The 25,341-nt window shown below is 41.8% G+C and overlaps 1 protein-coding gene across 1 annotated transcript in view; it reads left to right on the top strand.

The window, feature by feature from the left end:
- The first annotated feature begins 13,928 nt into the window (after positions 1 to 13,928).
- Positions 13,929 to 25,341, top strand: part of clybl (citrate lyase beta like) — a 59,909-nt gene continuing 48,496 nt past the window's right edge. Inside the window, exon 1 of the mRNA XM_085765618.1 lies at positions 13,929 to 13,981. Coding sequence (XP_085621744.1) covers positions 13,938 to 13,981 — 44 coding nt within the window. The 5' untranslated portion in view covers positions 13,929 to 13,937. The remainder of the gene's footprint in view (positions 13,982 to 25,341) is intronic.

Raw genomic sequence — 25,341 nt, 5'->3', positions numbered from 1 at the left:
GTACAATCTCAACTGAAAAAGGCACATGGTGTTAGATTCTGAGAATAGTCACGGTGGTAACAATGTGGCGACATATACCTCTGCTCTAAGCAACGTGTGCAGCAGCAAACAAAACACACTCCATTTGGTTTGCATGTTGCAAAATGCATGAGATTACAACCTGAAGATCTCTGTGAATAAAATCCCGTGGTGACAATAAAGTACAAACTGGACATATCAAGAACAGAAAAGAAATGACAAAGATGTTTTGGGGAGACTGCCTTACCCAGAACATGTTTAATGACATGCACATGCTGACAAAATGCTTTCATAATATGTAACTCACCATAAGGGAACTGTCACTCACAACAACACACTGATATACATTAGGATGCACTCCAGCTCTGAAAACCTTGAACAGCTACATCTTATTTACAGTGTGACATCTGTCCTCACATTCAGATGGATATACTTTGTTTTCTGTTGGATAGTGTTTGAAGTACTGACAAACTTACTGTGTAATTATGCATGTACATAAATATTACAACCTCCAACCGTAGCCAATATTTACTTTGGGTGTATGTTTTTGCTTGGGGAAAAAATAGGGTGAAGCAGGACAGTGCTTCATTTAACAACCCACATACCATGTAGATGCAGTGGCACAGGGGACCATGTTATTTTAACACCAACATACCCCAGACTTTATCACTAAAAAGTAACGTCTGTCACAAAAACCTAAAAACTAAAATAAAAAAATAATGTTTAAAAAAGCAGATTGGTTTTTGGTACGATACCATCCCATCCAATACTGGTTCCCCTTGGTGACATCATCAAATCAATCTGACATTTGATCTCAGAACTGCACAACTGTCACCCATTGTTTTATTCTCATTTTAAACATGCACCTATTCTAAAGCTAGAATTACAACCACATACTTCCTCTCTGTATAAGCTAAAGGTTTGTGAGTTCCCCAGAAACAACACTATAGTGAAGTACTCCATGTTTTTAAACTAATTTCGGTGCCATATCAAATTAGCTGTTGGATTTTCTCAAAGTTTCCTGCCTTGTTTCCCTTTAATAATAACTACACTGCATGAGGTTCCTAAGTAGTAATATTAACAGTATAATGTATCTTTAAATCTGCAGTTAACCCTCATCTTTGTCCACTATTTACCTCGGTATACCCATTGAGTACTGTGCTAATACTTTGTTTTGATGTATAATCTAAAGCATTGCCATTCTCACAACTGATCTGTTATCAGCTATGGACAAAGAAGAAGATAATACATAAAATGATCAAATATAATCTTATCAAAATATGAATTTTGTACAACACATCTTCCAGTGCTATGCAGAATCACATGAAATTAATACAAGATAAGCGGTTCAGCTTTGTTACCAGGCCGACAGTAGAAGTACAGTAGAAGCACAGTGGCTACAGTATCTCATCTTTGATTGCCCACCAAAGGCTTCCAGGCTGGTGTAATTGAAATGGATGGCTGCTGGATAGGCAAAAGGTCACTAATTGTCACCAGTCAAATGCGGTTATAATACAGCTCGCTTAGGTCACAATAAGGGCTTCATGTAGACAATGTCACCTGCAGGTTCGGAGCCTGCTGCACTTCAGGCCTACATTTCATGCTCCATTAATTTTGCGCACAGAGTTAAACATCTCGTACCATCTGAACGCTGCGCTGGGAAAGGAAAAGACAGTCGTTTGTTGAGCGCTCGCCGGGGTGCCCTGAGGGTCTCTCGGTGTTAAGTACTGCAGGAGCACGAGAGGACATGGAAAGAAGGAGATGATCACTTCTGCTCATGCATGACCCCCGCTTACTCCCCTAAATCTGCTTTAGCAGTGCCCACACACATAAGTGACTTTAACTGTGAATATCAGAATTTATGAAACAGCTACACCATTGACTCTCACCTTCCTGTTGACCTCAAAAATAAAACATAGGCTTTATTTTGGATGTGTATGATTCTGTGCTTTCTGTCTTAATCAAATTCAAATCAGTTGCTAAAAATTCTATTATTAATTTCTTACAGCATGCTAATTCTTATATCACACTAGTGCCATGAAAAAGTTAGAGCGGCGCACGTGGTAGTGTGTAGTAGTGTGTTTGTAGTTTTCTGGGTTGATGGGTGTGTGACATGAAAGGTCTTAGGAAATTGAAAGTGACGACCCAGCATGGAACATGCATGGAAGTCACTTCTCAGAAATGTGACCTTTTTCTGGTTGTTAAGTCAGGGGTGGGCTGAAAAAAAGAAGGGAGGGTAGGAAGGGGGTGGAGGAGGGGGTGAACAAACTGATTTGAAGAGAATTATACAATCGTCAATGGTGAAACTACAGCCCATAAAAGAACACCCCAGAAGGCATATCGTTTTAAAGGCACCCTCATGGTGGAGGGGGACCAGTGGTGTGTTGGTGAGGTAAACTGGGAACGACTTCTGGTGTCTACATGTGTGGAATAGCCAGCATGGTTCCACAAATGGTGCCTAACCAAATTTGGGATGTTTTTCGCTGCCAAAATGAATTGCGTATGAAACTTCCCCCACACAGTTTAAATTTAAGTCTCGTTTTTCAAGCCAGCTTTGTCGTGTTGCTGTCGATCCGTTCAGCAGCTAAATAGGAGCGGTGATGGTGTGTGCACAGATGGAAGAGGCCTTTTTAGTAACACTGATATTTTTACACATAGAAAGACCAAAAAAAGACAAATCAAACAAACCCAAACAAAATACAAAGTACATAATGTATATAGTTGCAGTGGCATCCGTCCATCCATACTGTACATCCTTTATGGAGTTACCAGCTATTAAACATGTCACCACTAGAGGGTGTGCAATCATTACAAATCAGAGAAAATAATCTGGCACTGTTTAAAGCAGAGAGCAAAATTCAAAATTGGTTCAGGATTTAATAATTTTTTCTTTCAATTTTCACATTTCTGTGGTATACTTTTGGCATTTTCCTATTTTTTTTTTTTTTTTACAAAGTAAGTCTAGTAGTGTTAAAATTGCGTGCTTGTGTGCACGTGTGCATTTGTGCATCTGTGTGTGCGTGTGTGTTTGTGCATAAGTATACTGCTGGACATACCGCAGGGGACTCCTGCATTGTCAGGGGGCCTCATGTGGCTCGTGTCTGTTCTCATCATCACCATCTCCCACCATGCATCAGCCGCTGCCCTGCCCTGCTCAGGGCCTGTCCCTCGCTCCACCACGCTCGCGTGAAGACTCTCCGTTCACACTTTGCTTCACGCTTGTCACCTTTACTACTGATGAGCTACTTGTTGTTTTGCAACTAACACCTTTAAACCCGTCGCTCCACCAAGGCAAGTGCGTTGCTCCTCCCTGCACGCCTCATTTGATATATGTGAAAGTATCAAAAGAGGGCAATGAGATGAAGAGGGGAAGTCACTGACTGACTGACTGAGGCTGTCACAGGAACTGTCTCTATATGCTGTCACAGGTGTTTGTGGATGGCATCTACACTCCCACTCCTTTCATATTGCATCTTTCCTAATCTGCCATGTGTAGTGTTGCTGGTTGTGAAAAACACACACCAGCTCTCTGGGCCTGGTGTCCCTTTGAACTGTCTGTGACTTCACACCCATCACCATGTTGTGAATGCCATCCTTCTCTTCGAAACTCTCATGGTACATAAACTCATTGGTGTAATGGGCTCGCCACACACACATACACACCTCCTCACCAGAGCACACACACACACACGTGCGCTCTCATTGGCCTGTGACCAGTGAGGGATTCAGTGCTTTTCTCCACTGCTGCAACTTGAAAAGTGATTGAGTTCAGTGACTTTTAGTGGTCTGATCGTCGGTGCCAGAGGCATCATTTTTAATAGGCTGCCTCAGACGTTGCTCCAGGGTTTTTGGGGGGGCATTATATCAAACACTTTGGGACAAGAAAAAAAGCTTTGTTGCAACTTTGACAATGAACACACCAATTCTTATTGGAAAGCATTTAAGCTTATACACCCCTAGCAAAAAGCAAAACACAGTGTTGCTGTCATCTGATGATTAAAATAGCTTTAAAGAACAATCGGTTTTGAAAAGTTATTTCCTGAAGTCTTTAGTGCTGTTTTTACAAATCATGTCACTCCGTGTGTAAATAAAAAAATGAATTGGCTTTTGCTTCTGAAGGAATTATGAGTGGGTGTATATTGAAAATGTGCAAAATGGAAAATGATTAATTCGTGGCTTTGCTTTAAGTCAACAAAACATGAGTGTAACTTTTAAATCAGACATTTTTTAAAGCTAATATTCAAAAAATATCAGACTTGACTAGAACAATTACAGACAGTGCACTCTATATATACTCTCTCTCTACAACACTATATGTATACGATGCACACACACTGGCACTGGCACACACATTTATTGTGTGATTACAGTAACATCCACAGAGATACAGCAGCTTAGGATTCTTCATATTGCTAAACAAAACACTCATGATCCTACATGCATGCAGCTCATTTACTGAACAAATGAACCAATATGAAGCCGTGCATATTCAGCGCTGCTTTTTGAGCGGTTAAATACTGAATAATGAAAAGGGGGCTGAAACTGTGCTCAGCACAAACAAACCCCTGATAGTCGTGATCGCAGCCAGAGCAAAATACACACACAGCAGACACATGCAGATGACTCGCTCGCACCAGCTCCAGATTGCTTTGTTATTTAAAAAAAGATAAAGTGACGAATTATTGATCCTCCTGTCAGCCTAACTCCAACCCCCTCTGTAGGTGAATCAGAGGTCAGAGGTCAGTACAGCACCCCTGGGGCTGTTAGTGTGACTTGTTCAGGAACTTTAAAATGAATGAATAGTATGCTCAGACAACTGTCCTTTTGTAGTGTGGTTTTGTGTGTTTCTTTTTTCCTGTCTTTTCAGCTCTCATTTTCAGAATCCACAAAAAAAAAGCTCTGAGCTCTGACCTTTGACCTCTGTTATGTCTTGGTCCAGCAGTGGCTTTTATTTCTTCTTTTTTTATCATCTATATCTTTTTTTCTGATGTTATTCCTTCACTGTACAGTCAACTGTATTCTGTCCATTGCAAAGCGTGTTAAGCTTTAAAGAAAATAAATAAGGCAGGTGTTTCACTCTGTTTTCAAATCTACTGAAGCTGAAACAGCAGCAGATCCCTAACACGTTGCTTCGTGACCACAGTGCGTAAAGATCAGAACTCGTGAACATAAGGTTAAACAAAAGACATCCTAGCAAACTGCTGTGTTTGGTCACTGTTCCTCTCCACTGATGTTATACCCCCAATATGTACATACTATACTTAAACAAAGCCGGTATTCATCTGTGGCCAGTGGCTTGGGCTGCGTTTGAAGATGTGTCCACGGTCGACGGCGTGGCAGGTTTTCAGGTCATCTGAGGCGATGTGCATATTTTGAATGTCATCTCTGCTGTTGCATTATTGTTTTATTCACAGGGCATGGACTAATTATTTCAACAGCTCTCTTCATTGGGGAGTAGACTGACAGTTGCCGTCATTGGAGTGATCAGTCTGTTTCTTGGACTCGGCTGAGGCTATTTGATGTATATTAACAATAATTGGTGCCACCGCCACATTGATGTTTAGTAAACCTTTGTGCTATTTTCCAGGAGGGTGCCCATGAGGAATTTATGTGTAGCTGCTCCGTCTGCAGAGACGCCCTCAGAGTCAGGACAGATGGGAGGACTGCTGTCCTCTGCAGATCAGAGACACCACGACCTAATCATCATTATCACCTTAAAGGACATACAGTCTTTCTCAATGTCTTCTTGTCTCTTCTGATCAGCGGCGAGGCTAATATCCACCACATACACTCCAGTGTCATTACTGTAACATTTCATCTATTGAATTACATCGAGTGAGTCAAAAACAATGTGGCATTTGTTATTATAAACCAATGCAAGAGCTGTCATTTGAGTTAGAACTTACACATCATGTAACTGTGACATGCAGCAGTCCCACTCATCAGCAAATTAGGTTTAATGACTGAGTTAGTCCTAAAAAAGATAACGAAATTACAAGAAATATGTATTGTGTGGAAGAAATAATGTGATATATTTGCAGTTACAAACAAATGCAGGTAAATACAAGCAAAATGTTATAGAAATATGGTTTATTTTCACACTATATTAAGCTGAGCAGCAGGACAAACATTATGATGTTACCAAGTTAAGATATGATAAAAAAATAAAAAAAGTAATTCAAACTTTTTTTTCCCTCAGCTTCGTTTTCACTCTTTATCATAGGTGCATGACAAGACATGTTTGTGTGTCTTTGTTGTTCCGTTTGTCTCTACGCTTTGATGAATAAGTTAGTTTTGCTGGGTCCCTCGTACTCTGGCAGCCAGGGCTGCTGCAGTGAGGTGGCAGCGTCTCCAGTTCCAGCATCTAGCAGTGACTCCAGCAGGTTCTGAGTCTGCCAGATTCTACAAGTGAATGAGAGGCAGATGTGTGGTGACAGCACTACGCTCATTAGGCCGAATCAGTGTCACACTGTGACAACTGGCCAACTTGAGGCTTCTCTCGTCACTCAGTGCTTACTCCATTCAGCCAAGACCAGCTCGGACTCTCCCAGACCTCATTTGAAACTATTAACTGTCCTGGGCTTCTCTCTGTTTCCTAAAAACAAGTTCCTTTAGTTCGGCACTCTGCTACACTGATAAACACTTCTTTTTTTTTTTTGCACAATCTTCAGCCATAACATGCCTCTGAATACTTAACCAACTCCCCCCACACACACACCTATCTTCGACCCCCAGTGGTATCCCTTGCCTCTGACCACTGGTCAACCCCTTGCTCCTCAATCCCAGCTGTGTGGTCAGCTCTGGCCCCTCAGGACCTCCCTCCCTGGGCTGAAGTTGTGATATCTATTTCAGTCCACTAGAGACCAGACAGCCGCCACTGTGGCTCCAGAGAATTCCCTGTCCAGTGATTATTGATGGTAGCACTCCGTTCATATGCTTTAGCATCTCCTGTGTCCAAACAGTTTAGCATCTGATGGGTCGCTCTAAGCCATTAAGGCCAGTTTGCAATTATAGATGTGTGGCTGCTGGACACAGAAACAGATGTGCTTTGATCTATTTACGGTACGGTGGACGGGGGGCTCATAACAGCTTACTTCCATGCGTGGGTCAAATCACGCACCTCTGACATCCCTTGTCTTTCAGTTCACTTGACATGCACTTGTGTTGTTCAAGTATAGTGATGAATGGGCATTAAGAGAGAGCAGTGATAGCAGCTGCTTCATGTGTGTGTGTGTGTGTGTGTGCAAGATGGATGTGTCAGCACGCATCCACAATCAAGCGTATGTGAATGCACTGTTTGTTCCTTTTAAATCTGCATGTGCCAACCGCAACCAAGCATGTGTGGATGTGAGCGCTCTGAACGGAAGTTCGGACGTTCCTTTCGCACTAAATAAAAGGGAACCGATTCAAGCCCCATCTGTTTAAGCACCAAAATTCACCAAGGGGCAAAATAGTTAGTGTTGCGGAACATTTTTAACGCCTTGTCTCCTTTTTTCCTCCTCAGCTTGAAGTGCTTTGGGTGGTGAAAAATGGAAAACAAATGTTCTGTTGACAGCTTTCTTATGCCCAGGGTGTGTGAGTATTTATATCATAAAGGTGCCAACACATCCTGGTTTTACAGGCTGACCATCGCTGGGGGGAGAAAGAGGGCGACAAAGGGGGGTTATCCTGTAGCTCATTCTGGTAATTACTAGATCAGTGATGAATAGGCCTTGATAAGCCTGTGACAAATTAGCTTACAACTAAGTCTGCTGTGGTGTGAAATTCTTATTCACTGCAAAAAGAATTTAGCTTTATAATCAAAGTGGGACATCGACAAATGGGGCCCTGCTGATTGCACGTTGGGTCCTGGTGGGACAGCAGCACGCTTTGGACCTGGACGGCGTTGAGACTGAGGGACGTGGCGGGAAATCGCTGCAGCTCCTGTGCCGCTTAAAGCTGAGTGATAACCTCAAGTTTTAAAACAGGGCATGCCTCGGTAATATTCAGTTCTGCTGTCGTTTTTTCCCCCCCTTGTCACTTGTCTTATTGTCACCACTTTGCTTGTATTAAAAATTCACGGGTCACTTGTATGGCATTTAGTGCTTGTCTCCAGTGTACTGCGTGCCCATGCTAACTAGTCAATTGTGACCACTTTTCACAGCGGCAGCAATGCCTTGGGCGAACTGTGATTTCATAATGTTTATAGTGTCAGTGGCAAGCCTGATGGGAAAATGGTAATAACCTCGCAACCAATATGAATAATGAATGAATTCATATCATTTCATAAATCAGATGGGATGTACAGCATATGGAAATAAGCAGGCGTATGCTACTCTCGCCGCTGAGTTTCGGCGTTAAATGAAAACGCTGGATTTACTGCCACAATACTGTATCCTGTATGATATAGCCCACAGCACGCCATGAGAACACTGTTTACTGTACCATCACAGAGGTGCATTCAACAGAGTGCACAGAGGGAGTCCAACATTGACATTGTGCTGTAAGCAGATCTGTCCTGAGGTGAACCGTGTGTACACAGCTTTAGGTCCTCTCTGATGTAGGTGTTTCTCGATCTGCCAGTGTCGCGTTACGAGGCCACCATCCCCACTGCGTTTGTTCCGCGTCAGTGTGCTGCGAGTACTATGGGGGGACATTCATTCATAAAGTTGCATCCGACAAAACACCCCATGATGGAGTCTTTGCACTTTTGCGTCCTGCAACTTTCCTGCAGCTCATGTTTTGTCTCCATTTAAATGCAACCCAAATAAACACCTTTATTTGTTATAAAAAGAAAAGAAAAGAAAAGAAAAAAGGCATCCATTCACAATGACTAAATGACAGAGGCTCAATCACTCAACAAAATAACAGATGCCCAAGATGTTAATATTCTTAAGTCTGGCTGGACCTGCTCATTAATTCAGTTAAATGAAGTGAGAAAGGGGGAATCAGAGTGAACCGAACGGGAAAAAAAGCCCTTAAAACCATTTCCTGTGATTTGGGTAACATGCAGAAAAGTCAGAGGCTCAATATTTGTCTTGTTCCCTCACACTGTAAATACATATTCATCTTTAATTTTCAATTTTTTTTTAACATAATACCTTCTTTTGTAAGTATCGCCCCTGTCCTCCCTCCTCTCTCTTTCCCTCCCTCTCTCTCTCTCTCTGTTTCTCTCATGATTGCTGGGTCAGTAACTTGACGGTGGGTTGGGTCAGGGGGCACAGTCATTTTTTGTCCACCAGCTTTGGCCTGTAAAGGCTAATGTCTCCTGACACTCTCAGCTCCATCAGTCCCGGCCGCATCATTCTAGTAATGCAGAAGTCATCGGGGCCTGGGATTGCGTGAGGGCTCTCATCTGGAAACCCAAACAACCTTAACCTCATTGAATTCCTGTTGAAGAATGCAAAAATTAATGAATGGATTAAGTTGCTACTTTGTCTCAGTGGATTACACCTTATTGTCTGGGACTGGTGTGTTTTTGAGGAAATATCTCTAAGGAGTGTTTTTTTAAAAAGTGCCCATATTAAAGTCTGTAAACAGACACGGCAGAGCCGGTTGAGGGGATGTTGTAATTTCTGTTCCAAGGCCAAAGTTTAATCTGGATTGTGTGGCCTCTCTAGCTGGTGTGCTGGTCTTTTCCAACCATACTCCACTTCCTTTACAGGCACTCAACTGAATTGTTGCTTAACCTGCGCAGTGACCCTGCCACATGCGATCTACATCCTTCTACCCCACATCCACCACTGCACTATTCCCCTTGTGGGCAAGGGTTTTTGCTACGCGTCAACCAGAGCCACAGACTCGCGAAGAGAAATCCATAAACCTTGTGTAAGGGCAGAGAAAAAAAAAGTCAGCACCAGTGCTTACTCATCTGTTAAAAACGGAGTGATCTGCAAAGTTTGTATGAGAGGGTTTTTGACGGTGCCCTGCTGCTTTGTCAGTGCAGCACATGCTGCAGGCACTGGCATCCCCTATTGCCTTCCAGGTCATTGGCCAAGCTCAGCAGGAGGTGGGCTTCTAGCCCCATGACACGTCCCTGATTCACAGCTGGATCCGTAACAAGGTATCATAGCAAATGAGTCGGTAAAACATCACTGGTTTGAAGAGCGTGAAAAATTGTCATGATATCATTTGTAATTCCTGATCTGGACTGCCATTGGTAGGAAAAAGAGCGATAGAGAGAAAGAGAGAGAGAGATCTGGTAATGAAGGGTTTTTTCATTCCTCTTCACCACATCTCCACCAGTCTCGCCCCCCTCTCTTCCCCACCACCCCACAACCGTATACCCCCAAACTGGTGCCCGAGGGAGGGGGGGGGGATCCAAGCTAATGTAAGGAGGCAATAATTAAACATCTCGTGATCCTCAGCCAAGTGGCTTATAGGTGTTGCGCTCTTAACATGAGGGCTTTATGACACATTGTCCTGTTCTTGAATGTGGCTTTTGCTCCTCATTACACATGACTCGAGAGTGGTCGTGATGTGTCAGATTGGGCCTGTCCTGGTGTGTTGTGGTGATAGTGATGATGTTAGGGGAGGAAATACAGGGTAAGGAGTTAGTCAAATGTTGTCAGGTCTCAACATCATCACACTGGAGGTAATAGCAGCTGCCGAGCACATACTGTTATAAAATGGGTGGGAGGCTTTTAACAACTTTAACAAAATAATAGCTATATATCAACAGCTGTATGTAATATTTTTTAAGATATGTGTATTCATACATACATAATCTTTAACTATTTTAACAAAAAAAAAAAGATTTAAATAATTAATCCCAAATTATTAAATAAAGATTTCAGAATACCCATTGCTTTTTGCCAAATTGTGTTATTGGTATTAACCAGTCTTAACAAGTCTTTATTATTTGTGGACATGCTTTTGCCATATTTTATATGGATTATAGAAGTCATTTTTTTCAAATATTAACAATATTCAAGAAGGAAAATTAAAAATGTGCTTTCATTAATATATATATTTATATACACCACATAATGCGTTATGCAATAAAATTAGATAGATAAACTCTTCTGCTCTTTAACCTTTTAGTGCTGAGAGTACAGTTGGCTGTGTGAGCAGGTCTGAGGGATGCAAAGAATGGACAAACATCAGCTCCCTCTAAAACCACAATGGAGACCTTGGATCTAAATGTCATGGTTTCATAACGGATACACTGACATTTGTGTGATGGGATTTAGCCATGGGTTAATATAGCCATTGCCGGCACACTGCATTGATGTCCATCTCACTCGGGCTGTGAAGTCTATCTCACCATTCTCTCTCTCTTTTTTTTTTTTTTTTTTTGGTGCCCTCACAGAAGTTTCTTTCAAAGGGATGAATTGGATTCTATGCTGGTTAAAGCCAATTATTTTATCAGAAAAAAACTGTTTGATATGTAGGTTTGTTTTATATGATGTTAATGTGCCTCAGGAGCTGTTCAGATCATTCTTTTTTTGGTGAGTGTTGGGCTGGGGGTAGTGGGGGCTGTTGAGGAAGGCAGGCGATCAGCATTAAAATCAGAGCCATGTAAATCTAATCAATTATACAGTTTTTCAGATAAAATGTTGGTAAATCAAAACACATTTTCCAAAAGTCACAGTATAATGAGAAATTTAAATTGGAAACAGAAACCATTTGTTTATTATAAATGCCAGGGTGAGGTGGTGACTTGCCATCCATAAATTTCGTTATCCTTTCATATTCCTTTTATCTATGACTACAGCTTTGGCACTCGTTCAAGATTTTAATGAACCCAGACTTCTGAGGCATCAAGGCCTAGTGATGCATTGTCCATTTGGATCAGGGTGTACAGAGGGGGGACAAAGGCAAAAGCTTTTTGCCTTTGACATAATATTTTATATTCTATTGCCTTACAGGGGGGTCATTAGGTGACTGCAATATTTAACAACATAACAGATTGACAAGAATAAACACATATTCAGCATATATCTGGAATTAGCTGCCAGACTGATGATCTTGTGTGTGTGTGTGTGTGTGTGTGTGTGTGTGTGTGTGTGTGTGTGTGTGTGTGTGTGTGTGTGTGTGTGTGTGTGTGTGTGTGTGTGTGTGTGTGTGTGTGTGTGTGTGTGTGTGCGCATGTGGCAAGGGGCGAGGGGCGACTTGAATCAAAAAATAATTTTCTGTGCTTTATGAGGACACAGAGAACCCCCCTGCTCTGGCGCGACCTGGTGTCGGCTGCTTTCTTGGGCTCAGAGGTTCCTAGGGGAGACCAGAATGGAAGTTGAGCATCTTGCTGTGATCCAAAGAAAGTGTGCCAAATGCTATCAAAACTGGATTAGTAGACAACAATTGTGTTCGATGAACGGAAGGGGGAGGGAAAGAAGTAGTTTCCAAGTAACCCATGGATGGAATTTTCCAACTCCATTGCATTTTTTTTTTTATCCCATGTAGAAATGATGTGCACATAAGCCCTCTTTGTTTAGGAGGAAAATCTATATTGGAAAAAGTCCAAGATTTCTTACCTGATCAGAGAGATAGAGAGATCACCAGAGGAGCATAATGAGATGTATTTGTGATTTATTGTCTAAAAGAAATAAGAGTGACCTATCTGCATAGGTCATTTCAGATGTTGTGAGCAAGGAGGATCACAAGTCACTGTTATTTGGGAGGAGTGAATAGTATCTGTTGGGTATATAAAGAAAAAAATAACTGGATAGTAAATAATAGCAAATAATCATATTAGTGGTGCAACATCTTTGGTCTGTGACCCTTAAAAATGAAGCATTGTCCACACATGACCCGTTGTTAGGTAGCATATGTCTATGAACTGTGGGCAGTTCAACCATAGACTGATGTTTCCTACATGGAGAGCTTAAAATCAATCATTTTTAGGGCCCATTTAGCAGTAATTTAAAATAACCACAAACACCAGACAAAGATCAAATTTTAATAGCAGTAATTTGTGTACAAGAACCATGTTTTCCCCTACTATTTTGTCAAAGATATTACGATCCCGTAAATCTATCCTGTGAGCCTTTGGGAGGGAAACACCGTATTATTTAATTGAATTCACTCAGCCATGAATGCACACTTTATGGCCTATGCAGAAATGGGGGAAATTACAGTTTTTCTTTGATATGAAAAGTGATGTCAGGGCAGAAAACTTCTCAATAAAGCAAGACCAAGAAATGGTCATCATGGATTTAACACTTTTCCTCTTTTCTTTTTTTCTTCTTTTACTCAAGGTCTGCCACCTAATTCATTTGGCTCCACAACCACGACAGAATACAGTAAGTCCAGCAGCACATTCAACATTTAAATACACCCACAGGCCAATGGCTGTTCTGAGTTCTGACATTTGGAGCAAATCCCCTGCTGACTTAATCATGGCAAATATTGCGTGTCATTTGTGCACCACACTTGGACCTGGCTGATGGTAGTGGTAGTAATTCACCACTGCTGTGAGAGAGAACTCCCGGGGTGACGTGCCTTGTGCTCAGATCTCTCTTCTCTCTTTCCTTTTATTCCTGCCGTTTTTCTCCCTTGCAAGCCTCAGCCTGTCTCTGCTCCTTCTGTCTGGTATAGCAGAAGGACACCAGAGTCATTGTAGGCCGAGGCCATCTGTGACAATCAATAATATATCACACATAATAATCCTGATGAATCATTGTTTACCAATTGTATTCATTTCTATTAAGTAATTTATTTTACTTCTTTGACATAATCATTTACGACAAACTGTATCATGAATATGTGGGTAATTTCTTCCTCACAGTCGCCTTCTCCCTCTGCTGCCCCTCCTCTCCTCTCCTCACAACAGCACCGCCCCACTGCCTCTTCTCTGTTTACCTTCCCATGTGCGCGCAGGCCTCGCAGAACCCGCCCCCTGTCTGCGCTGTGGCCAATCACAGCACTCGGACTGCAACAGGAACCCATTTACACAGCCAATCGCCGCTCGCTCTTTTCGGCGCGTCATCGAAGGAAACATGGCGGCGCACATAACCAGAGCGGTGAAACGACTTCTCCCACAGTGAGTCACTTTGTTTTGTTTCTAATACCTCTCCTTCTCGAAATGTAGTCTGACTGTTGTTGGGGGGAAACTCGGCTGGGGAAATTTCTCCTCGTGTACCGCTTGCAGCTGTCGGTCAAATGCGACTTGTTCGTGAAACGTGAAGGGATTCACGCTACTTGTTTGCTAGTTGTTGTTGAGGGAGTTTAGCAACCCTGTAAATGTTGTGGAGATAAACACACACAGAGAACTGTAGTGTCTCTGAACAAGGTTTGACGTTAATTCTGCTTTCTACATCATAATACATCCCCTACATAAAAGATACACGATGGTGCTTTTTGGAAATAAATTTCGAGTTGAATTGAATTTCAGTTTGTAGGACAAAACAGACAATTTCCACCTCCATACTGAGCCAATTGTAGTAGCTTAAGGTTTCATATTATAGAAAATGAGATTTATATAGCCTACCTTCCACTGAGAAACACACACACACACACCTGTATTCAGAAACTGTGTCATTAAATTAGCCCTTAGGAATTATGTGATTTTGTATTGACCCAGTTACTACACAGTTACCCCCCTCAGCCATGCCTCCAGCACAGAGCGATTCCTATAACTCTATGGCTCTGCTCCAGCACAGTCCATCAGTTTTTATTTTATTTTATTCAACTTTATTAGCAACACAACTCAGAGCTGTCATTACCACTGCTAAGCTAGCAAACTACACTAGAAAAACGGGGCTCCATGGTTGGATGTCAGTCAGCCAATATGTTATTGCACTGTCTTTCTAAGGATTGTGGTGTTAGTGGCTGTTTAAGTTTGCTTCTCCTGAAATACCCAAACTTCGTAGTCTGAATTTGACCATTTGTTCATTCCATTTCAGTGCTCACCTTTATCACTTTTACCTAGCTACAAAACCTAGACTACACACCTGTGGTAGGTCTGATTGTGTGTCAATCAGAAACCTAAACCCTCAGAGGAGGCGCTCATAGACAAACTCAAATCACCCTGCTCTACCTAGGGTGACATCAGGTAAATTGGGCCATCAGGTAAAATGAGCCAGTTAAGGTTTGAGCCTCCTAGCTTTTTAAGTTTTAACAGGCAATGACTGTAAATGATTTCAAATTGTTGCTACAACTGTACTTGACAAAAAACAATTGATTTGAGTGGTCTCTGGTTGCTGTTTTGGGTGGGACAATGCTTTATATCCAGCCTGCTGAGGAGAAGTGTGCGAAAAGTGGCCTGGCAAACAAATTTCACTTGAAACTGATAAGGTTGATAACTCCGTAAAAAAACAGATCTACAATAAAAAATGTGATTTATAATACACATTGTGATTCCCCCCATTGGATAGAATGCAAAATTCTTGCTAAGCTTACTTATTTTTAATTTAAATGCATTTTTTGTGGGTGGCTCAATTTACCTTAATGCATCATGGTAAATTGAGCCATGCATTTCAGCTAAAATGGGCCACATACAAAACACAGTCTTACACTGAAGTTACACAGAAATTGAAGGTGCAAAACATGTTCAAAGTTAGATATATATCCAAGGTTGGTCAGTGCCACTCATGGTGCCATTAGCACTGTGGGGGAAAAAATGGCATCTATAATGCCACACACACACATACACACACAGTAAAAGAGCCTATAACATAGTCAGTTAACAAAGAGCATAGCAACAACATGATCATGTAATTTTAAAATGCATTTTAAGATTAAAAAATGTCTTCAACCTCTTATGTTTTTACTGTTAATGTTAAGTTTAGTGTTGTAGTTTAGTAGTAGTGTCAATTAATTATTAAAATTTTAATGATTTCTGCTAAAATTACTGTGTTGTTCTCTCTTGGCCCAATTTAACTGAACGGCTGGCCCATTTTACCTGAACCTTCATCGTACCTCGAGAGGGAATATCCCGATACTTTAACTCTCATAATTCCAAAATAATTATACTTTTTAATTTTTTTTTCACACAGAAACATTTAAGAGACCTATGTCGATTTTTAAGAATATCAATGGATTTCATGCATAGCGTTTTTGATGGTCTTATTAGTCGTTTACCAAAAAGTGGCCCATTTTACCTGACTTCACCCTAGTTAAGTCTAACACCACACCAGACAGATGAGAAATATATCACCTTTATAAATGCCAGAAACAAATGTTTTACATTAATATGCATATTTATATTTGTTTAATGTGTTTTGTTTTTGTTTTGTTTCTTGCAAAATGCAAAATGCTGAATGCACAAAATAGAAACAGTCAAGTCAGTTTAAAGCAGAAGTAAGCGTTCCGGTCGTTTTGGCTAATGCTGCGTTCCAGGCCGGCTTTTGAAACCGTAAATTAGGAGCTTCAAGTCACAACTTACGACTTTGTAGCATTCCAGGCAATCCACTTGTGTTTTTCCGACCTGTTTTACCTGTGAAAGTCACTATAATGGCCACTCGTAACTTCCGACCCGTGAACTCGTACCAGATCGAACTGGTACAACTTCAAAGGTCGGAAAAACACGAGTTATGGGCTGCCTTGAACGCACCATAACAGTCCTCGTCCCTACGTCACCGCATTCACTCGCATCCCTTGGCTGCACCACAGCCCTTCATGCCGTTCTCTCTCCTCATTGGATAAAAATTGTAGGATACGAGAAAAGTTTTCTCCTCGGCTTACAGCAGAGCAGAGGGACTGAGAGACCCGTGTTTCACACCAAACACTCTATGTAAGTGATTGCTGTCGGAAGATATAACTATTTAAGACTTATATTAACACAAAAATATCGCTTACTTCTGCTTTAAGACAAAAACATGTTGGCTGAAGTGCTTGTCTATGGTGGCTCACAAATTGCCTTTACATCTGTGCTTCATGTGCAACATCTGATTGAATAATCAGCACAGTGGAGATTAGCTCTCCCAAAACACTGCCAAGTAAAGCCTGAGTAAGCAAAAAGGCTTCCTGTCTTCTTCTTGACAGAAAGCCTGGATGATTACATCTGCTGCATCTATATGTTCTAGGCTATAGGAGAAACCTTTACCCTTTGACTGGATTGCACAGGTTAATACCTCCTTTTATTTTTATTTTGCATTAGCTGCATTCTCAGCTTTCAGCCTATAGGCCTATCTATTCCAGGTAGTAGGCATTAGACCTATTAGTTCACCAAAGTGTCATAGGTGTGACAGTTACTTGAAAGAGGTCATGAAAAAGGAGGTTACGCCCAAGCCTAATGGCAGTTTGTGGTTTCCTCTCCATCCGCTCAGTACTTGTGCAGAGCATCAGCAGCTGTACCAACCTCTTTCGGTTGCCTGGCAACGTGCACTGTTAAGCCAGAAGTCCAGGAAGGCACAACTTTCTGTTCTGACTGTATGATTGAGATGTTACTGAAGATGCTGGCGACACCTTATGGTAACATTTCACTTATTACAAGCAATGTCATCAGTTTTGAGTGTCTGGATTTTGTTCTTTGTTGTGACTCTTGCACTTGTTTAAGTTATAATTTTCAGTTTTTAAGTGATTGAGAGAGGCACTTCGTGGTCACTTTGGGGTTTGATGTTGTAGTCTATTGGGTTTATTTTAACTCCAAAGGCCTCAGTCTCCTATATTGACTGGTATCCTCAGATTAACATGTTCTAAAGGCAAGGCGAGACGAGGCGAGGCAAGGCAAGGCAATTTGTATAGCACATTTCCGCAACAAGACAACTCAAGGCTTTACATATTAGCATAATAATAACATAAAAGCAAACATTAGTTTTTAAAATCAGACAAGAGAAAGAATTAAAACAGATATAAAAATAAGTAAAACAGAAAGGGAGACAGAACAACTAAAACATAGTAAAAAAGATATAAAATGACAGAATAATGTTACAGTGCAGTTAATGAAAGGCGTCGGCAAACATGAAAGTCTTCAATGTTGATTTAAAGGCACTGAGGGTTCTGGCAGACCTGCAGGTTTCTGGGAGTTTGTTCCAGATATACACATTCATGTGATATTTATTGTTTTCATTTTGATATAATTATATTTCAAGAGTGTTGGCAGTCTGTCATGGTGACCGTTCAGTGCAGCTACAAGTTTTCTTGCTTTTGTTGTTCCACCAGAGATCACCTCTTCACACCCACACATTTTCAACCATTCAAAAGTTGGAACATTGTGCTCTCATTTTTCTTCTTCTTATTTTCAACAGTATCTAATGTTTATATAACTTCAGGCCCCAGCTGACTTTTTGTTTATGATCAAACACTTGTTTGAATGATTATTATGATGAAGGTTAAATGTATTGCTTACATGTGAGATTTGAACTAATGCTAGCATTAAAGTGACTCAACTACTGAAACAAACACAGGTCCGTGACACGAGTCATGCCTGTAACTAGAAGCAAAGGTCAGCAGTGTACTTAATCGGTCGGAGAAGATTGACTCATATGAAGGACTAAATGTCAGGATATAGCCTTTGATGCTTTGATTTTTGACTATTCGTTTTTAAATCTGTTTCAAGTCCTTCAACTTCATCTAATTGAACCAATGAATCACTGGAGTTCCCCTTTTAGGAATACCAAGATATAAAAACGTACACGCATAATAATCTTATGGGCATTTCTGGAAATGAAAATTAGTGACAAATGCTTAACTGTTTAATTCTGCTCTACCTTTATACATTTTGGTACGACAAGAAGTACAATTGGAAACTTCATACAGTCCAAAATAGCATTGGATGATTGGGTGGATGTGTCAGCTATTGGAGGTTTGGCACTGCTCTCTGTGACAGTGTGGCACTGAGCAGGATGGTGCATTTACAAACACTACTGGAAATTGGTAACACTAGAATTTTTGCTGTTCGGGACTGGCTGTATGTAAAGACAGCAGATTGCTTCATTTAGGTCCTGTTGGCTTGCTGTTTGTGTCCACTTAAAAAAGCAAAATTTGGTTTCTTTATGCACATCTACAGTAGCTCTTCCATGATTGAATCTGTTGAAAATGGCATATGGGATGTTGGGACTCCCTTGTGCCCTGTGCATGCAGCACACTGACCTATGCAATTACAGTGTAATGTCAGTCAGTGATTGTTGGACTGACAGTGGCTGGTTGGGAATTTTTTGTTTTTTGTGTGTGTGACAAAGTTTTAGTTACAAAGAATGTAACTGAGTTGAGTGTTCGAGTAATGTGTCTGAACTGGTCAACAACAATGTGACATGTGGCTCTAATTCGAGGTCCATGAATTTCCAGAGGCATGAAGCTGACGATCCTGCCAAATTAGAGTGTGAAGTGACTGTCACGCTAGTGTGTGAGTGTGTGTCTGTGCTCGTGGTGACGGCCTGAATTGATTGGAAGTAAGATATTTTTCTCATTTTCAGCAACCCGTCTTTTAATTTGCCTTCTTACATTTTTTCTAGCTACATTTTGCAGTGTTTTTTTTAAATAAAATAAAAGCTCCAATATTTGGAGTTTTACAAATGGTTACAATTTGTGATGTAGAGACTGGTTTGCAGCTTTGGCATTAAAAAAAAAAAAAATCTGCTATTACAATAACGTTCATATTTAATTTTGGCTGGTCTCACTGAGCAGCAGTACCTACATGGTTAAATGCAGCCTTCTCAGATGGCTGGAACTAGGGGAGGAATGTGTGTGCTTGTTTTATGGACAGCCTAGAGCCCTCGCCCTGGCATTGGCGGCAGACTGCTCTTTGTCACAAACACCCTCGTGTCAAAGATGCAACAGCATCCTGGAGGAAGCATTGACTGCTGCTATGAAGTCGACAAGTGATGAAAGTAGCCTAGAGGTTGTCAATTAAGAGAGCCAAGGCCTGGACCTTATAAGTTAATGGGCAGTTTCCTCTCTCAGGGCCTGCTAGGGCTTTATAGCACAGCTTATAAAACCCCCAAGTGTAATGCACCCCTATAACGTTTTCAATTAAGAGAAGGGGCATAAAGCAGTGCAGACACTTGGCAGTCAAGCTAAAATGTTTATAAAGTGGCATTTGGCATAAATTGGCAGGGGAATTTTCAATTGCTCCAGTTGTTTTAAAGCAGCAGCTACTGTGCAGATTTTATTTTGATGGCACTTCATGCTGACTGGAAGCATTACTGACTTCCTGGTGTCTTCCCATTACTAGTTCCTTTTAGCTTGGTCATATGGATGCACAGCCTGAAGTTTAAAAGCTCCGTCTTGTAAAAGAGATCAGAGCCAAGACAAGACTGGATGTTAATGCATGGTTATAATATTATAAATGATTTGTTGTAAAGTGAAATGTTGAAAGCATTGGTCTTTTCATAGTAAATTTGGAATTGAAAACTGTCCTATAATACCAGTTGTAATGCGATTGGAGGAAATGAAATAAAACTTAGCAGATTATTTGTCATAACATAATTAACTCTTGTATGACACACACTTCCTTTCAGTAATGCTATTAGAAATTAGCAGTCTCTTTTAAAGAAAATCCCTCCACTCATCTGGTGTCTTCTGCGGTCGAGCCGGGTTTGGCTTCTGGAAGAAAAATAAATGAGTGTTGAATAAACACCAGTGTGCTGACACCTCATTTCCTCATTGATTGGTTGGTGGAAGCCGAGCTTTAGGTGTGTGGCCATAATCCAATCAAGCAAGAAAACAACCATGGAGACTGTGTAACCAAATTCTGTAGCTAGAGGAGGGTGAGCAGGTTGGTCAAGTAACCCCACACCCTGAGCTTTATGGCTTTTTTTAAAAGAAGCATTTAATGATTTATCTAATGTTTTACTGAAGACGGTCTCGGCCATGACCTCACGGCACGAAGGTTTAGATTTTTTAAAAGTTTTTTTTCACGTTTTTGTTTAGGCCTATACTATGTGTGAAATATCTAGTCTCACATTTTAAAAGGAGGATCAGGGTCAAGCTGAATGTGAAATACTATACATGATGGGATTCACGTAAGCTACACCGCGACATCCATGATTGTCTGTGGATCTGATTACCACTACCTACTGAGGTACTTTTTAATGTTTTTTTCTTTTTTTCTGCACGTTGCTTCTTTTGAGCCAATGAATCAATAAATCGCTCTATTACCTGTTGTTGACCCAGCTAATCTTGCCTTTGAAATCTGTTACAGAGCATTAAGTTAACACATGTTGCTGTGTGAAAACAAAACTCTGGTAACTGGCGTGGAGACCAGCTGAGTAAACGTGGTCGGTGGGGGGAGCGTGTGTGTGTGTGTGTGGTGGCAGGGAAGAGAGGCCTACACTTGTCCCAGCGCTGACCAAGGTGGATCCATACGGCCAACAGATGGATCTGTTACTCTGTATCCCCATAGAAGAGGAAGGGAAAAAAAACAACCAAAACAAGTGTCCCCTGCTCCAGCACTGAAGCCTTTGATCAACAGCACATCTTCGGGATTGGGGAGCAGGACTTCTTAAACCCCAGCGCGCACATGGAATCGCATCTGTATAAACACGGCCCGGGAGGAATGTGTGAACAATGCAACAAAAGAATTTTGTTCTAGAAACGTGGGGTGGACTTGGCTAACGGGTGGTTTATGTGGTTTAGAGCTTGAGCGTGGTGGTCGGATTGAATGAGAAGCTGGGGAAATATCCTCTGTTTGTAATGATAACACAAATCGGGAACTTGTGTTACCTCTTCTTTTTTTTTTTTTAAACCGATCTAAGCCAATACAAGTGTTGTGATGAAATGATCCTTTTTAAGACCGATGCTCGGCGTCCAAAAAATTTGAAATACAAGTGTTTGGTTACACTTCTTTTTACACAAAGTGTGTAAATCACTCTTATCATGGTCATCATTGGTTTCTGCAGCGTGGTTGCCAAAGCATCTTTTTTTTTTTTTCTTACATATGATAATCATGATCTGTTTTGCCAGCAATTCAAATAGTTTTAAAATATTACGCTGGGACCTCCCCAGAGGGACCACCCAATACTCTATTGGTTGTCTTGACAGGTTAAAACCTTTGTTGATCCATTTATTGAACTATATTGGAGCACTTACTGTAGGTAAACAATTCCTAATAAATAGTGTGTTGGTCTGCAGCATGTAGTATTAATGAGGTAGCAGTCGAGAGTTGCGTGTGTGGGCAGGATATTGCTTCCAGGTTTGTAGTCCCCACTTCTGTCAAAAAGCCAGAAGGAACTTCTTTTTGGCTGTTTAACTAGATAAAGATTTAAGTTCACTTTACTCCCCAGGAACCTGTAGGATTACATTTTCATCAGTTATTAGGGGGGGAAACTGCGCGTTGTCCCGGTTGCTTTCCCTCTGCCACGTTGGTGCTTTTGGTCTTCTCACGGCACTGAGGTTGGCTCATTGCCATGGTGATGGTCAGCTAGTTTCAGGGCGATGAGGTGTAATTTACCCAGCATTTCCTGTCTGATACACAGCATCCTAATGAGTAAGAGGCCTGCTTTTATAGCGGAGTGTTTGTTAACCAGGCGCAGCAGGGGTGTGTGCGTGTGTGTTTGTGTGCGTCTGTGTGTGTGTTTTGCGCATGCTCACTTCTATCTTTGTGAGGACCAGTCGGAGTTATGGATATACAACATTTTGGGCAAGAGGGGACATTTTGGACAGTTCTCACTAAAGAAAAGGATTGTTTAAGGGTTCAGACTCAGGTTTTTAAGGTTTCTGGTTAGAGTTGGGGTCGGGTTAGGCCTTTAGTTGGGATGGTTAAGTCTATGGTTAGGGGTGAGTGGGGTACATTTTGTCAGGGAGTGGGAGTGTGACAGAGTTTCTGAGTTCTTGCCCTTAACCATATAAAAAAAACCTATAGGTGGGACTGTCCCATCAGTCAATGTTGTGGCCACGTGGCTGCAGTTCTTGGTTTAACCCCTCGGGGTCAGTGTTGATAATGCACCTGGAGATGAGGCCTTTGCTTTGAGAGTAACTTGGGATGCTTGTTCTTGTACCAGCTGAAGCTTTGTCTTTTTCTCTTTTTTCCCCTCTCTCTCTCTTTTTTTAAATAGTTGCACACTGTCGCTGAGTCACTCTGCAGAGAAGCCAGTTCACAATATCAAATGAGATTGCATAATAAAGTGATACTGCTTAGAGAGACATCTTGTCTTTAAAAAGTTAGTGTGTGTGTATATATAATGCTATTCTAAGTAGTAGTATAAGCATTTAAGGGTCATGTCAGCATAACAAGTTTACTTACAATGATATGTAACACTCCTGTACACTCCTGTCTGCTGTAGAAATCAGTGTAAAACTGGGCTCTTGCAATGCAAATATGATGGTGGCAGTTATGTAAAGGAGCCGGAGGATCCTTACTGTGTGCATGTGTTCAGCTTCAGTAGTTTCTGTAGTGTAATTGATCTCGTCTTTATATTCCTCCTCTGATCTCCAGTATTTTGCAGCCTCTGCACAGTACGAAAACTTCTCACCGGCCGGTCCATATTGGACAGCTCGATGATTAGTAACGCACCGAGCACTCCGCTGAAAACAGGACAACTGTGATGCGACTTCTCTCTGAAATTCTAAAAATAAAGACAAATCAAATTTTCCGATTTATCTTGGCTTGCAGGGAAGAGTTGGCTGGTTGCGTTTGGTATCTTGCCATATTTGGAAGTGGCTTATAACTTCTCATCACATCACTGGCACAAGTTGCAGACAGGCGGCCTCCTGTTAGCACTACACTTCATTAGAACCAGGTTTCAGTGGTACCACACACATTCAAACAGCAGGGCCATCTCCCCAGCATCAAAGGAGATTTTATACAAAGGGTTGTCTCTGTGTCTGTCTTCCCATCAGTGTCTGCTAATGATGCATGCTGCACACGTTTGTAACATTGACACCCTCCTCTCCCTATCACTCACTCACACTCTCAATCACTGTTTCCATCTCTCTCTCTCTCTTTCTCTCTGTCTGTCTGTCTGTCTGTCTGTCGGTCTCTCTGTCTTTCTCTCTCGCTCTCTCTCTGTCTCTCCCCCCTTCTGCCTTTCGTGGTGTTTGTTTGGCTGCTGGGTTTTGTTTGTTTATTGTTTCCAGATGGCAGATGCAGACTTCATTTGTGTGGCTTTCAAGTTCCCAGAGAGCTTTTTACTGCCTTGGCTCAAGCGCTTATCCTGTTTCCTCTAGCCAGGCTTTATGATGGGCCCTTTATATGTAGCAACTGGAAACAACTGTCACTACCAGTCTGCGTCAGAGGGGAACAGGAGTAAGCCCAGGGAAAGTGTCTTTTGCTCTATCTTTGTGCTCTCCATCTGAACATCTTCATTAGCGACAGAGCAGTCGATCCACTGATAAGGACATTGTTTTCTTCTCCCCCCCAAGGGTGAACTTTACTGGCTTCATAGAATAAGAGAGAACACCCTTGATCTTGTTCGCCACTCTGTACTTCAACTGCATCATTGGCAATCCCACAGAGAAATGGGATGAAATGCGCAAAACTAATTCTTTGTTGACATGACGGTTAGGCAGCGTGCTTGCAGTGGTGATGAAGCTGGTACTATGTTGTTTTCAGGACCTCGCTGAGTCTAGTCTGGGCATCATTAAGCGCTGTGACATCACTTATTTACAGGAACCCAGGAGGGCGACTCACCCAGTAAATGTGGGGGAGGACCAGTGCATGTCTTTACTCATCGGATGCGGTTTTAAGACGGAGCAGTAATCAAAGCTCATAGCTATATAAAACCCACCCCTTCTCCTTAAGGAGGCCTTTTCTTCTGGCTGCTGCTGAATGAGTGATTACCCTGGCATTCCAACCTGCCTAATCCCATTTCTAGCAGCGATTTAACACAGAATAGCAGTGGCCAAGGCTCTGAATTCACTGACCTACCACCCAAAAGCTACAGTCACTGGAAGGATCAGCCCGTTTCCTGTCATATTTCCATTGCAATATGAACAGAAGAAGGTCCCACGCAAACACAGTTTCTCAGTTTAAAGCAGTTTGGAGGATTCTCAGGGAGCCACCTCTGTCGCCGTCACCTTCTTAACGCACTGAAAGTCTGAGCACGCTTCTCGGGTGACGTCAGCTCTAATCACAGGATAATTATGTGTTTGTTTACTATCTGTCAGGGTCCACGCCGTGTGCCAAGACGGAGGTAGTCCTGCCGTATATAGTGCGGGGGGTGGCGGGGGACGGCGACGCAGTCATTACACTAACCCGATCGTGACCCTGCACAAGGGGATCCGAGCTGAAGTGTGAGGGGATCTGACTTTAATGTTCACGTAATCAGTGGTGTTTGTGTTTTACCACCACTGAGCGCCTGGCTGGCCAGCTAATCTCATCAGGGTTTGGGCTCTGGTGCCGGGGTGAGCGAGAGGACAGCCCAGAATGACCCATATCTCCATGCCAGGATGGCTACAACTCTCGGGCTCTGTAGTGCAGCTCCATCAGAGTTTACTACGAGGCCCTTTGCCAGGGTGTTTACTACTGAACTGTCTGGCACAACAAGATAAAGCCTGTACTAATGCCCTCTAAGGACCCAGCCA

Source organism: Trachurus japonicus, chromosome 21 (assembly GCF_045865225.1).
Source record: "Trachurus japonicus isolate A0001 chromosome 21, Traja_1.0".
In the NCBI taxonomy this organism is placed as follows: Eukaryota; Metazoa; Chordata; class Actinopteri; order Carangiformes; family Carangidae; genus Trachurus; species Trachurus japonicus.
The sequence above is the reverse complement of the archived record's forward strand: the minus strand, read 5'-3'. Positions and strand labels throughout refer to the sequence as shown.